We start from the raw sequence: 15,997 nt of genomic DNA, 5'->3' as shown, positions 1-15,997 counted from the left end.
AATCAGGGTACACCAAATACACTACAGTAACGCACAGCTCAGGCCCTATTTAATGGTATTTTTATCTCATACTGAAAAAACGGGGTGACAGGTTCCCTTTAACAGATGGATAAAGGGCATCGATAACAAAGAGATTATGTCGGAAAAAAGATGTTATTTGTCTTTTCTGAAAGTTGGTTAACATGAATCGTACAACAATAGGGACGATGATGTCTGACTCTCACCATTCATACATACACCAGATGAAACTCATCACAATTACTCAGTATGGTTAAAGACCGCTCCCCTCCTCATACATGAAAGTTATCCACCAGGCAACAATATACAGTCATGGCCAAAAGTATTGACACCCCTGCAATTCTGTCAGATAATACTCAGTTTCTTCCTGAAAACAATTGCAATCACAAATTCTTTGGTATTATCTTAATTTAATTTGTCTTAAATGAAAAAACACAAAAGAGAATGAAGCAAAAAAGCAAAACATTGATCATTTCACACAAAACTCCAAAAATAGGCCAGACAAAAGTATTGGCACCCTCAGCCTAATACTTGGTTACACAACCTTTAGCCAAAATAACTGCGACCGGTTGCATTTCCCAAGTTGCTGTATGCTTTCCAAACTTTGCCTCTACTGCTATCTAGGGCTGACCTCAGTTTGCTAAACTCAAATTTTCGAAAGTTTGTCTGGGGTGTGGGGGGCAGATCGCGTATAGGTCTCATAAAATTACAGGCGTTAAGGGCAGAAGGCGGAATCAACTTCCCTGATGTAGGAAGGTATAACTTGGCGGCCAACTTTAGATATGCCATTGATTGGATTAGAGGAGTCTCCCACTTTGCTAACCTTGGCTTAGAGCAACAAATATGTCCACACATTACACTGCCGGTATTGTTGCATTTGGGTGGGGAGGGGCTTCCAATGGAGTTACGGGAACACCCGACGATGTGGCAGACAATACTGACTTGGAGACGATGTAGAAGGCTTTGTAATTTACGGGCTGGGCTGTCCCCATTTCAATCATATCTTGGTAACCCTGGGTTCCTGAAAGGTAATCCACCATTAAGCTACAGGCTTCTGGCTGAACAGGGATGTAGACTAGCAATAGATTTGATGAATCTTGATTTTTCTGTGTTGTCTTTTGACGCAGCATCACAACGTTTTCCATTATTTAAGAACAACACCTTCTTATTCCTTCAGGCACGGAGTTTGGTTCAAAAGTGTTTACTGACTGGGGAGGGGGAGGGGAGGAACAAATTGGATGGCTATATTAGGAATACAGGATCACAGCCAGCGTCCATAAGTGGAATTTATTCTCTGTTACGCAGGAGTTGGAAATGGGATGGGAAAGATACAGGATTAGCAAAGTGGTCAAAAGACCTTACGGGCTTGAGGGTGGGGGATTTTCTTGATGCTACTAATGCGCAAAGGAAAATTTTGACATGTAGCAGTTATACTGACATGGCTCTATTGATCCTACATAGGGCTTATATTACTCCTCATCTGCAGTCTAGGATGTCTCCTACTACTCTATATTATTGCTCTAAATGCAAAATGCGTAACACTGACATATATCACCACCTATGGAGCTGTTCGAAGATTCAGGAATTGTGGGGTACCGTACATGACGAATTGCAGAGGATGTGAAACATCAGTTTCTCACTCACACCACAATGGGCCATTTTCAATATTTTGGAAGAGGCTCATCATAGCCTACCTAAACATGTTAAAGCATCACTCATGATTTGGGCCTCTGCTACTAGGAAAAGCATACTACATTACTGGTGGAGTCCAATTGCCCCACCACTCTCTCTTATTCAAGCTAAAGTTATGTTCCTTTTCAGAATGCAGTGGATGGACGCGCTGACCACCAAAGAAAAGATGTCTGGTAAATTCCTAACCACATGGTCTCTCTTCATCCCATCTCTCCCTATTGGGGTGAAAGAAAAATTGCGAGCCCAATTTGAAAATACACAATGGTATTTATTACAGCGGATAAGTGGAAACACACCAATTCCATAATATAAACCAAAAGTTGCGTGCACGCAGAGAAGGGGTGGTTGGGGAGGGGGTGGGGAAAGTTTGGATTCAGGGGTTATTTGTTTTATATGTCTTTTCATTCAAAACCTAATAAACAAATTTGGAAAAAAAAAATAACTGCGACCAACCGCTTCTGGTAACCATCAATGAGTTTCTTACAATGCTCTGCTGGAATTTTAGACCATTCTTCTTTGGCAAACTGCTCCAGGTCCCTGATATTTGAAGGGTGCCTTCTCCAAACTGCCATTTTTAGATCTCTCCACTGGTGTTCTATGGGATTCAGGACTGGACTCATTGCTGGCCACCTTAGAAGTCTCCAGTGCTTTCTCTCATACCATTTTCTAGTGCTTTTGAAGTGTGTTTTGGGTCATTGTCCTGCTGGAAGACCCATGACCTCAGGGAGACCCAGCTTTCTCACACTGGGCCCTACATTATGCTGCAAAATTTGTTGGTAGTTTTCAGACTTCATAATGCCATGCACACGGTCAAGCAGTCCAGTGCCAGAGGCAGCAAAGCAACCCCAAAACATCAGGGAACCTCCGCCATGTTTGACTGTAGGGACCATGTTCTTTTCTTTGAATGCCTCTTTTTTTCTCCTGTAAACTCTATATTGATGCCTTTGCCCAAAAAGCTCTACTTTTGTCTCATCTGACCGGAGAACATTCTTCCAAAACGTTTAAGGCTTTTTCGGGTAAGTTTTGGCAAACTCCAGCTTGGCTTTTTTATGTCTCGGGGTAAGAAGTGGGGTCTTCCTGGGTCTACCATAGAGTCCCTTTTTTATTCAGACGCCGATGGATAGTACGAGTTGACACTGTTGTACTCTCGGACTGCAGGGCAGCTTGAACTTGTTTAGATGTTAGTCGAGGTTCTTTATCCAACATCCGCACAATCTTGCGTTGAAATCTCTTGTCAATTTTTCTTTTCCATCCACATCTAGGGAGGTTAGCCACAGTGCCATGGGCTTTAAACTTCTTGATGACACTGTGCACGGTAGACACAGGAACATTCAGGTCTTTGGAGATGGACTTGTAGCCTTGAGATTGCTCATGCTTCCTCACAATTTGGTTTCTCAAGTCCTTAGACAGTTCTTTGGTCTTCTTTCTTTTCTCCATGCTCAATGTGGTTCACACAAGGACACAGGACACAGGTTGAGTCAACTTTAATCCATGTCAATTGGCTGCAAGTGTGATTTAGTTATTGCCAACACCTGTTAGGTGCCACAGGTAAGTTACAGATGCTGTTAATTACACAAATTAGAGAAGCATCACATGATTTTTCGAACAGTGTCAATACTTTTGTCCACCCCCTTTTTTATTTTTGGTGTGGAATTATATCCAATTTGGCTTTAGGACAATTCTTTTTGCGTTTTTTTATTTAAGACAAATTAAATGAAGATAATACCAAAGAATGTGTTTGCAATCATTTTCATGAAGAAACTGAGTATTATCTGACAGAATTGCAGGGGTGTCAATACTTTTGGCCATGACTGTAGGTGACTCAAAGGGTGAAGATGGTCTCTATAATGGAAGTGGCTTAATGGTAGAAATGGCCAGAATTAGTGCAGCTTTGATGAATTTACTGTTTTCTCTGCCCTAGATGTAGCAGTGCTCAGAATGCCAACCTGTGTATAACCCTACCCACATCCCTGATTGCCAGCTTTCTGTGTACATTGTCAGCAAGTTACCAATCAGTGGTGGGGATGTGGTTACGCAGATTAGCTGGACTGCCTGACACAACACCTAATCCTGCAGTGATCATCTCCTGCTGATAAAACCATTCTGACAGATTCCTGTTAACTATTTTTATTCTTTATTTTTTTAGTCTGACTAGGGGAATGCTAAGAAATTAACAGGAGTACAAATATGATGGTGATAGGACCTTCATGATGGGACCTTCATTAGTGCCCAGGCTCCCATAGTAAACGATCACCGCTCCACGTCCATACAGCTAAATGATTAAACAGCGGCATCTGAATGGTTAAATGGCAGTAACTGGAGCTAGCTCAGGTCTCTACTTTTACAGGCAGGAGTTGGCTGTATAACTTCTACCCACTTCTATGCTAAAGTGCATGTATGTGATTGGCAAGACTGATACTGCCTCATCGATTTCACTGAAAGATTGACTTAGGATTCTCCACTGAGGATTTTAAAATGAAAAGAGACGTGACAGACAGATGAAACATGAAAATGTCTTCATCACATACAGTCATGGCCAAAATTGTTGGCACTCTTCAAATTGTTCCAGAAAATGAAGTATTTCACCACGACAGTTATTGCAATTATATACGTTTTGTTATACACATGATAATTTCCTTTGGGGGTATTTGAGCAACACAAAAAAAAAAAACTGAGAAAAAAAGGCGATTTGGCATAATTTCACACAAAACCCCAAAAATGAGCAGGACAAAATTGTTGGTACACTCAACTTAATATTTGGCTACACATTCTTTGGGATAAATAACTGCAATCGATCGTTTCTTCTTCTTTTGCAAATTGCTCCTGGTCTCTCATATGTGTAGGCGCTTTCTACCAATGGCAATTTTAAGATCTCTCCACACGTGCTCAATGGGATTTAGCTCCGGACTCATTGCTGCAACTTCAGAACGCTCTAGCGCTTTGTTTCCATCCATTTCTGAGGACTTCTTGACGTCTATTTGGTGTCATTGTCCTGCTGGAAAACACATGACCTAGGACACAAACCCAGCTTTCTGAGACTGGGTCCAAAATCTTTTGGTAATCTTCAGATTTCATGATGCCATGCACACAGTTAAGGTACACAGTGCCAGAGGTAGCAAAATAACCCAAAACATCAATGACCCACGAACATATTGGACTGTAGGTCCTGTGTGCTTCTTTTGTAGGCCTCATTCCGTTTTGGTAAGCAGTACAATGATGTGCTTTAATAAAAGCTCCATCTTAATTTCATCTCTCCACAAGACACTTTTCCAGTAGGATTTTGACTTACTCACCTACATTTTATGTCTCTGTGCCGGGTCCTCCTGTGTCTTCTACATCATTTAATTTCATTCACATGTGGACGGATAGTTCGCACTGACACTGATGCATCTTGAGCCTGCAGGACAGCATGAATTTCTTTAGAGCTTGATTGGAGCTGATTATCCAGCATCCTGCGGTGCAACCTTTCTTTAATTTTTCTCTGCCGTCCACGTCCATGGAGACTAGATACAGTGCCATGGGCTGTGAACTTCTTGATTATCTTGCACACCATGGAGAAAGTATCAATATCTCTGGAGATGGACTTGTAACCTTGAGATTGTTAATATTCCTCAACAATTTTGGTTCTCAAGTCCTCAGACAGTTCTCTTCTCTTTCTGTTATGTTTAGTGTGGCACACACAGACAATGCAAATATTGAGTCAACTTCTCTTTTTATCTCGTTTCAGGTGTGATTTTCATATTGCCCACACCTGTTATTTGCCACAGGCAAGTCTGAATGAGCATCAATTGCTTGAAACAAAGTTGTTTAGCCACCATTTTGGAAAGGTGACAACAATTTTGTTCAGCTCATTTTTGGGGTTTTGTGTGAAATTATGTCCAATTTACCTTTTTTTGTGTTGTTCCATCACAAACAAAGGACATAAATGTGTATAACAAAATGTGCAATTGCAATAATTTTCAGGGAGAAATACTTCATTTTCTCAAGGGGGCATTAGCTGTAGGTGGAAAACTGCAACAAGAACAGTGTGGTATCAAAATATAGTGACATAGTGGTTTGGGATTATGATCTGTTTTGCAACCAGATATTTTAGTCAGTTAATACATGAATTTAGGTATATATTTGTTAATTGTAGTGTCATAAAACTTCAACATAATTCATAAGGCTATATTATTGACGAGAAATTATATAATAAGTTTTATTTTTTTGCAGATGACTTTACTGGGAGCTCAGAGGGACATCAAAAAGCTTCATATTTTAAAGAAGAGGATTGTACTATCATACAATATGCATATGAAGAGAATGCCAATACTGAAGATATACACTCCGCCCCTCACAGCAAAGATGTATATTCTGATACTTTTAATTGGGTAATTTTTCCTGATTCAACACAAACTATAAAGCTAAATAGAAGTCATGGAAAGAATGTTAGGAATCAAAAGGTGCCCATAGGAGGGAAGCCATATTCATGTTCAGAATGTGGCAAAGTATTTACCCAGAAATCTGGTCTGGTGAAACATTATAGAATTCACACAGGGGAGAAGCCATATTCATGTCCAGAATGTGGGAAATGTTTCACCCAAAAACCAACTCTTACTACACATCAAAGAATTCACACAGGGGAGAGGCCATTTTCATGTCAGCAATGTGGAAAATGCTTTACCCAAAAATCAGATCTTTTTAGACATAAGAAAATTCACACAGAAGACACAAGAGAAAAACCACATTCATGTTCAGAATGTGGGAAATGTTTTGACCAGAAATCATATCTTGTTAGACATCAAAGAATTCACACAGGGGAGAAGCCATTTTCATGTTTAGAATGTGGGAGATGTTTTACCCAAAAAAATATTCTTAATGGACATCTAAGGATTCACACGAAGGAGAAACCATTTTCTTGTTCAGAGTGTGGGAAATGTTTTAACCAGAAACATATTCTTATTGTACATCAAAGAATTCACACCGGGGAAAAGCCATTTTCATGCAAAGAATGTGGAAAATGTTTTGCCCAGAAATCAGATGTAATTAGACATCATAGAATCCACAAAGGTGAAAAGCCATATTCATGTTCAGAATGTGGGAAATGTTTTAACCAGAAACACATTCTTATTGAACATCAAAGAATTCACACAGGAGAGAAACCATTTTTATGTTCAGAATGTGGAAAATGTTTTAGCACGAAACCAGAACTTATTAGACATCATAGAAGCCACACGGGGGAGAAGCCATTTTCATGTTCAGAATGTGGGAAATGTTTTAACTATAAGCATAGTCTTATTGGGCATAAAAGAACTCACACAGGGGAGAAGCCATATTCATGTTCAGAATGTGGAAAATGTTTTAATTGGAAATCACATCTTGTTGTACACTTAAAATTTCATACAGGGGAGACGCCATTTTCATGTACGGAACATAAAAAATGCTTTACAGGGAAACCTGATCTTGTTAAACATGAGAAAATTCAAAAAGTAGAAAAGCAATTTTCATGTTCACAATGTGGAAAATGTTTTAGCCAGAAACACATTCTTATTAGACATCACACAATTCACACAGGAGAGAAGCCATATTTATGCTCAGAATGTGGGAAAAGTTTTAGCCAAAAACATATTCTTATTGGACATAAAAGAATTCACACAGGGGAGAAGCCATTTTCATGTTCAGAATGTGGAAAATGTTTTGCCGTGAAACCAAATCTTGTTAAACATCAGAGAATTCACACAGTACAAAAGTCATTTTCATGTTCACAGTGTGGAAAATGTTTTAAGCAGAAATATATTCTTATTAGACATCAGAGGATTCACACAGGGGAGAAGCCATTTTCATGCCCAGAATGTGGAAAATGCTTTATCCATAAATCAGATCTTGTTAGACATGAAAGAATTCACACAGGGGGATGTTAGTTACATGTTTAAAATGCGGAAAATGTTGCACTGGTAAATCAGATATTTTTGAGCAACAAGAGACTCCATTTGTCAAGTTTAGAATGTGGGAAATGTTATAGTTTTAGATCAATTGATTGAGAATTATCAACATCTTATTCATGGGAGAAGCCATTTTTGTGTTAAAGATTACATTAAAGAATGAAATCCGCTCCTTGTACATCAAACAATGTTACAGTCATGGGTAAATGTTTTCAGTATGACAAGTTTTGGTTTTCACACATTTTTGATGCTTTCACGTTTTTCGCTCTTTTAGTTAATGTTTCTCTGGTTACCGACGGACAATTATAAACATTTAATAAGTTTTTATATTTTTATTGCCCAATCCATGAACTTCTTGTGATGCCACAATATTCCCAGCACTGCCCCTTATTTATCCAGACTTCTGCCCTTCGCCGTGGCAGCTGGATATCGGCGTCTGGGCAGATCCTAACTGATGGACGCCTGTTCTTGTCCCATCAATGGTCAGAGTTTATCACAATTTCTGGATTTTTGTTTGTTTGAAGTGGATACTTCACACTAGACCCTGGAAATCAAGGTCTCAGAGTCTGGAGGAAGAGTGGAGTGGCCACAATCCAATCTGCTGGAGGTCTAGTGTGAAGTTTCCACAATCAGTGTTGTTTTGGGGAGCCATGTCATCTGCTGGTGTAGGTCCACTGTTTTATCAAGACCAAAGTCAGCGCAGCCATCTACCAGGAAATTTTAGAGGACTTAATGCTTCCCTCTGCCAATAAGCTTTTTGGAGATGGAAATTTAATTCTCCAGCAGGAGTTGGCACCTGTCCACACTGCCAAAAGAACCAATACCTGGTTTACAAACAAAAGTATCACTGTGCTTGATTGGCAGCAAAAGCTCCTGACCTTAACACCATAGAGAATCTATAGAATATTGTCAAGAGGAAGGTGAAAGACACCAGACCCAACAATGCAGATGAGTTGAAGGCTGCTATCAAAGCAACCTGGGCTTCCACTCTTTATAATTAGTCTCACTTTTTTTAATTAAAGAACTGAAATAAATTAACTTTTTGATAATTCTAATTTTGTGAGATGCACCTGTATGTCAGACGTTTGTAACAGATTGTGTAGTGAAATATGTATATTTATGGCCGGCAGTTAACTAGCATCTGTCCTTAGGCTGCAGGTCTCACCAAGGTGATAATATGTGTTATCCTGAGAAAAGGCAGTGCAGGATGACTCTGTATACTGCTGTCTGACCCTGACTAAGTTATTGCTGTAGCTTGAACTTTCCTGCAGATTGGGTGATGCCAGAGCCTATGACTCCCACTGACAGCGTGACCTGAACTGCATGAAAGTTCACACTGGTGCAGTAAATCCTCACACCATGCCTCAGAGCCTCCCACATTATCCGGCCCTGTCCCTGACCTCTTCTCTGAAGCTGCTCTCAGGCTTACCAAGGAAGTCAGGAAGCATCCAGGCCAGTTAGCTGCTGAGGTGAGAGCAGAAGACACGCCCACACAGTGTGCAGTGTTACCATGTCTACAATACAGGGATGGCCGCCCCTGTAAAGGACCGGGCTTCCCGCAACTGCTGCGTCGGGAACCGGCCCGCAACTGTTTCTGGGGGGACCTGCCTGGGGGGCACTTCCCCACTGCCAACCGGCCCTGGACGTCGGTCAGAGCCTCTTTGCTCTGCTTCTTGTACTGGACTGCCATATCAATGAACAGCTTTTGCCAAATAAAAGATAGAAAAGAAAAATGGGGAAGGGAAACTGTTTGCAAGTATGTCTAAGAAAGCACTGAGTTGAACCTTGTAGAACTGGTGCACTCATCACAAGGATACCAGTTCTTTAGTACAGGGAATAATTGCTTAAACCATGCACTAATGCTCAAATAGAAATAATTCTATCCCACCGCTGCCACCAATTTGTCACGTACCCGATTTTTCAGCACGTAACTTGGGGTTGCGCCTGCAAGGGTTAATCTACTCTCACTCAGTCCAGTATTCAGCCTCTGCCCTATGCTGTAATAGGAGCATAAATCACACCCCGACACAGACCACACCCCCGCTCATACACTCTGCCACCACTCGCCGAACACATGGGTGATGAGTCCCGGAAAGGCCGGCGTCACACTTGCGAGTTTTACGGACGTAAGAGCGCAGAAACTACGTCCGTAAAACTCGCAAAAAATACGGCACAATTCTCTATGCCCCTGCTCCTATCTGCCGTATTAAACTGATCCGTATTATACGGCCGTAGAAAATCGCAGCATGCTGCGTTTGTCACCGTATTGCGCAAATAAAATGTCAATGAAAGTCAATGGAAGCCCCAAAATTACGGATTACACACGGACCAGCAGTGTGACTTGCGAGGAATACGCAGTGCTGTTAGAGAGAAAAGCCGGTAATTCAATTACCGGCTTTTGCTCTCTCCTTCCTAAACCCGACATGATATGAGACCTGGTTTACATACAGTAAACCATCTCATATCACCATTTTTTTTGCATATTCCACACTACTAATGTCAGTAGTGTGTATATGCAAAATTTGGCTGTTCTAGCTAGTAAGATAAGGGGTTAAATGGCGGAAAAAATTGGCGTGGGCTCCCGCACAATTTTCTCCGCCAGAGTAGTAAAGCCAGTGACTGAGGGCAGATATTAATAGCCTGGAGAGGGTCCATGGTTATTGCCCCCCCCCCCCTGGCTACAAACACCTGCCCCCAGCCACCCCAGAACAGGCACATCTGGAAGATGCGCCTATTCTGGCACTTGGCCACTCTCTTCCCATTCCCGTGTAGCGGTGGGATATGGGGTAGTGAAGGGTTAATGCCACCTTGCTATTGTAAGGTGACATTAAGCCTAATTAATAATGGAGAGGCGTCAATTATGACACCTATCCATTATTAATCCAATACTAGTAAAGGGTTAAAAAAAACACATTAAAAAATAATTTATTGAAAAAATCACAAAGGCTGTTGTATTAATTTATTCTACTCTCAATCCACTCACTGGAGACCCTCGATCTGTAAATTAAAAAAAAAACGTAATAAACCAACAATATACATACCTTCCGAGGATCTGTAAGGTCCAACGATGTAGATCCATCTGAAGGGGTTAAAATATTTTGCAGACACGAGCTCCGCTAATGCAGGCTGCTCATGTCTGCAATACCCCGGCGAATGAAGCTAAATATAGGTCAATGACCTATATTTAGCTTCATTTGCGGTGAGGCGCCCTCTGCTGGCTGTTCCTAGATCGTGGGAACTTACCTAGAAAGCTCCCTTGCTCGAGTTCATATGAGGACAACCAGCAGAGGGCGCCCTCTTATGATCTCGAGCAAGAACGGCCAAATTTTGCATATACACACTACTAACATTAGTAGTGTGGAATATGCAAAAAAAAAGGGATATGAGATGGTTTACTGTATGTAAACCATGTCTCATATCATGTCGGGTTTAGGAAAGAGAAAGCAAAAGCCGGTAATTGAATTACCGGCTTTCTGCTATCTCGCGCTGTATTAAGTAATAATATATATACATACAGTTAGGGCCAGAAATATTTGGACAGTGACACAAGTTTTGTTATTTTAGCTGTTTACAAAAACATGTTCAGAAATACAATTATATATATAATATGGGCTGAAAGTGCACACTCCCAGCTGCAATATGATAGTTTCCACATCCAAATCGGAGAAAGGGTTTAGGAATCATAGCTCTGTAATGCATAGCGTCCTCTTTTTCAAGGGACCAAAAGTAATTGGACAATGGACTCTAAGGGCTGCAATTAACTCTGAAGGCGTCTCCCTCGTTAACCTGTAATCAGTGAAGTAGTTAAAAGGTCAGGGGTGGATTCCAGGTGTGTGGTTTTGCATTTGGAAGCTGTTGCTGTGAGCAGACAACATGCGGTCAAAGGAACTCTCAATTGAGGTGAAGCAGAACATCCTGAGGCTGAAAAAAAAGAAAAAATCCATCAGAGAGATAGCAGACATGCTTGGAGTAGCAAAATCAACAGTTGGGTACATTCTGAGAAAAAAGGAATTGACTGGTGAGCTTGGGAACTCAAAAAGGCCTGGGCGTCCACGGATGACAACAGTGGTGGATGATCGCCGCATACTTAATTTGGTGAAGAAGAACCCGTTCACAACATCAACTGAAGTCCAGAACACTCTCAGTGAAGTAGGTGTATCTGTCTCTAAGTCAACAGTAAAGAGAAGACTCCATGACAGTAAATACAAAGGGTTCACATCTAGATGCAAACCATTCATCAATACCAAAAATAGACAGGCCAGAGTTAAATTTGCAGAAAAACACCTCAAGAAGCCAGCTCAGTTCTGGAAAAGTATTCTATGGACAGATGAGACAAAGATCAACCTGTACCAGAATGATGGGAAGAAAAAAGTTTGGAGAAGAAAGGGAACGGCACATGATCCAAGGCACACCACATCCTCTGTAAAACATGGTGGAGGCAACGTGATGACATGGGCATGCATGGCTTTCAATGGCACTGGGTCACTTGTGTTTATTGATGACATAAGAGCAGACAAGAGTAGCCGGATGAATTCTGAAGTGTACAGGGATATACTTTCAGCCCAGATTCAGCCAAATGCTGCAAAGTTGATTGGACGGCGCTTCATAGTACAGATGGACAATGACCCCAAGCATACAGCCAAAGCTACCCAGGAGTTCATGAGTGCCAAAAAGTGGAACATTCTGCAATGGCCAAGTCAATCTCCAGATCTAAACCCAATTGAGCATGCATTTCACTTGCTCAAATCCAGACTTAAGACGGAAAGACCCACAAACAAGCAAGACCTGAAGGCTGCGGCGGTAAAGGCCTGGCAAAGCATTAAGAAGGAGGAAATCCAGCGTTTGGTGATGTCCATGGGTTCCAGACTTAAGGCAGTGATTGCCTCCAAAGGATTTGCAACAAAATATTGAAAATAAAAATATTTTGTTTGGGTTATGTTTATTTGTCCAATTACTTTTGACCTCCTAAAATGTGGAGTGTTTGTAAAGAAATGTGTACAATTCCTACATTTTCTATCAGATATTTTTGTTCAACCCTTCAAATTAAACGTTACAATCTGCACTTGAATTCTGTTGTAGAGGTTTCATTTCAAATCCAATGTGGTGGCATGCAGAGCCCAACTCGCGAAAATTGTGTCACTGTCCAAATATTTCTGGCCCCAACTGTATATGTGTCTCCCTGACATATATATATATATAGAGAGAGAGAGAGAGACAGTATATATGGTTTTTTTTTTTTTTTTTAACACATGGATCCCTTGTATAGCCGTATGTCGGTTTGCAAGCCTGCGATAAAAACACACATTACGGCTGCCATACGGATTACATACGGAGGATGCCATGCGCAAAAAACGGTGACACACCCTGCCTATGGAGGAGCTACGGACCACTATTTTCGGGACTTTTCAGCGTATTACGGCCGTAATATACGGACCGTATTTTCATACGCTGTGTGTGACGCCGGCCAAATATTGCTGCTGCTGCTGTCTGCCAATCAGCAGGGTCACACACTCTAAGGCTATGGATTATTTAGAGCATACAAGGTTCAGTCTTATTAAAGTTTTAAGCTTTAATAGAAAAGGTACAGCGCTTACGATAAAAGATATAAAAATATGGTAATAAAAAGTGACAAAAAATATGCTAAACAGTTATAAAAATAAAAGTGAAAAAACTTACAGAAATATTTAACTTTGTAGTCTGCTTTCTGCTCCCTGAGGGGGGGATAGATATGGAATGACTGCTCCTGTGCCTGGCTCCAGGACATTATATGTCACATATAATTCCATACATTATGATGTGAGGTCTGCAGCCAGGTCCCGGTGTGATCAGTCCATATAACACTGCAGGCATGTGCTCATAGTATAGGACATTAGTACACAGATTAGTGTATGACTGGTATGTAATATACCAGTGTTGGCGACTGGCGAACCTATGGCATGCGTGCCAGAGGCGGCACGCAGAGCCCTCCTGGAGGGCATGTGCGCCATCTCCTCAGCACTATCACTGCCACCACTCTCCTCAGCCCACTCATAATCTCCCTCGTCACTAGCGCCGCGGCCACTCTCCTTTGCTCCTAACTCTGCCATCAGCCCGTGCACCGTTACATTAGTCTGCGCATGTGCTGAGGATGGAGATCTCACGTGGGCTGAGAGTGGAAGCGGCGGCACTATTGCTGAGATGGCACGCGTGCCCACAGGTAGGACTGATATATTTATATACCAGATCATCGTTGGAACGGGCAGAGGTATTTTTGTTAATGTGAGGCTATTATACTGTATGCAGCATGACGTGGGGCCATTATACTGTATGCAGCATAGTGTGTGGCCAATCTACTGTATGCAACGTCATGTAGGGCCATTATACTGTATGCAGCGTCACGTGGGGCAATTATACCGTATGCATCATCATGTGGAGCCATTATTATTATTATACATTTTTATAGCGCCATTTATTCCATGGCGCTTTACATGTGAATACGGGGCAAATATAGACAAATACATTAAACATGAGCAGATAACAAGGCACACGAGTACATAAGGAGGGAGGACCCTGCCCGCGAGGGCTCACAGTCTGCAGGGGGTGGGTGAGGATACACTAGGAGAGGGAAGAGCTGGCTGTGCGGCTGTTCAGTAGGTTGAGGATCACTGCAGGCTGTAGGCTTGTCGGAAGAGATGAGTCTTCAGGTTCTTTTTGAAGGTTTCTATGGTAGGCGCAAGTCTGATGTGTTGGGGTAGAGAGTTCCAGAGTATGGGGGAAGCACGGGAGAAGTCTTGGATGCGGTTATGGGAAGAAGAGATGAGAGGGGAGTAGAGAAGGAGGTCTTGGGAGGATCGGAGGTCGCGTGTAGGTAGGTACCGGGAGACCATGTCACAGATGTATGGAGGAGACAGGTTGTGGATGGCTTTGTATGTCAGTGTGAGGGTTTTGAACTGGAGTCTCTGGGCGATAGGAAGCCAGTGAAGGGCTTGACACAGGGGAGAGGCTGGGGAATAGCGGGGGGACAGGTGGATTAGTCGGGCAGCAGAGTGTAGGATGGATTGGAGTGGTGCCAGAGTGCTAGAGGGGAGTCCAGAGAGTAGGAGGTTGCAGTAGTCGAGGCGGGAGATGATAAGGGCATGCACTAGCGTTTTTGCAGTGTTGCGGTCAAGGAAAGCACGGATCCGGGAAATATTTTTGAGTTTGAGACGACAGGAGGAGGCAAGGGCTTGGATATGTGGCTTGAAAGAGAGGGCAGAGTCGAGGATCACCCCGAGGCACCGGGCGTGTGGGACTGGGGATAGTGAGCAGCCATTGACATTGATGGATAGGTCTGGTGGAGGGGTAGAGTGAGATGGGGGAAAGATGATGAATTCTGTTTTGTCCATGTTCAGTTGTAGAAAGCGAGCAGAAAAGAAGGCTGAAATGGCAGACAGACAGTGCGGGATTTTGGTAAGCAAGGAGGAGAGGTCAGGTCCGGAGAGGTAGATCTGCGTGTCGTCAGCGTAGAGATGGTACTGCATACCGTGGGATTCTATGAGCTGTCCCAGGCCGAAAGTGTAGATGGAGAAGAGTAGGGGTCCTAGAACAGAGCCTTGAGGAACACCGACTGACAAGGGGCGAAGTGAGGAGGTGGTGTGGGGGAGGGAGACACTGAATGTTCGGTCTGTCAGATATGACGAGATCCAGGAAAGGGCCAAGTCTGTGATGCCAAGGGATGAGAGGATTTGTAGCAAAAGGGAGTGGTCTACAGTGTCAAAGGCAGAAGACAAGTCCAGGAGAAGGAGGACAGAGTAGTGTCGCTTGCTCCTGGCAGTTAGTAGGTCATTGGTGACTTTAGTTAGGGCAGTTTCAGTTGAGTGATGGGAACGGAAGCCTGATTGTAACCGATCAAAGAGGGAGCAGGAGGAGAAGTGGGAGGACAGTTCAAGATGGACGTGTTGCTCCAGCAATTTGGAGGCATAAGGGAGAAGAGATATTGGGCGATAGCTAGACACATAGCTATACTGTATCCTGCATCATGTGTGGCCATTATACAGAATGCAGCATCATGTGTGGCCATTATACTGTATGCAGCATCACGTGGGGCCATTATACTGTATGCAGCATCACGTGGGGCCATTATACTGTATGCAGCATCACGTGGGGCCATTATACTGAATGCAGCCTCATGTTGAGCCATTAGACTGTATGCAACAACATGTGGGGCCATTATATAGTATGGAGCACTAAGTGGGGCCATTATACAGAATGGAGCATCATGTGGGGCCATAATACTGTATCAAGCACTATGTGGGGCCATAATTCTGTATGAAAGGTAGTGCAGGGCCCTGTTATACTGTATAGAGCACTATGTGGAGCCCATTACACTTTATGGAGCGCTACGTGAG

General features: G+C 42.5%; 1 protein-coding gene across 1 annotated transcript in view; it reads left to right on the top strand.

Annotated features, from left to right (window-relative positions):
• LOC138654439 (zinc finger protein 271-like) overlaps positions 1–7,813 on the top strand; it is a 28,263-nt gene extending 20,450 nt beyond the window's left edge. The window contains exon 7 of the mRNA XM_069743441.1: positions 5,923–7,813. Coding sequence (XP_069599542.1) covers positions 5,923–7,610 — 1,688 coding nt within the window. The 3' untranslated portion in view covers positions 7,611–7,813. The remainder of the gene's footprint in view (positions 1–5,922) is intronic.
• Positions 7,814–15,997: the final 8,184 nt, after the last annotated feature.

Source organism: Ranitomeya imitator, unplaced genomic scaffold (genome assembly GCF_032444005.1).
Source record: "Ranitomeya imitator isolate aRanImi1 unplaced genomic scaffold, aRanImi1.pri SCAFFOLD_172, whole genome shotgun sequence".
Taxonomy (NCBI): domain Eukaryota; kingdom Metazoa; phylum Chordata; class Amphibia; order Anura; family Dendrobatidae; genus Ranitomeya; species Ranitomeya imitator.
The sequence above is the reverse complement of the archived record's forward strand: the minus strand, read 5'-3'. Positions and strand labels throughout refer to the sequence as shown.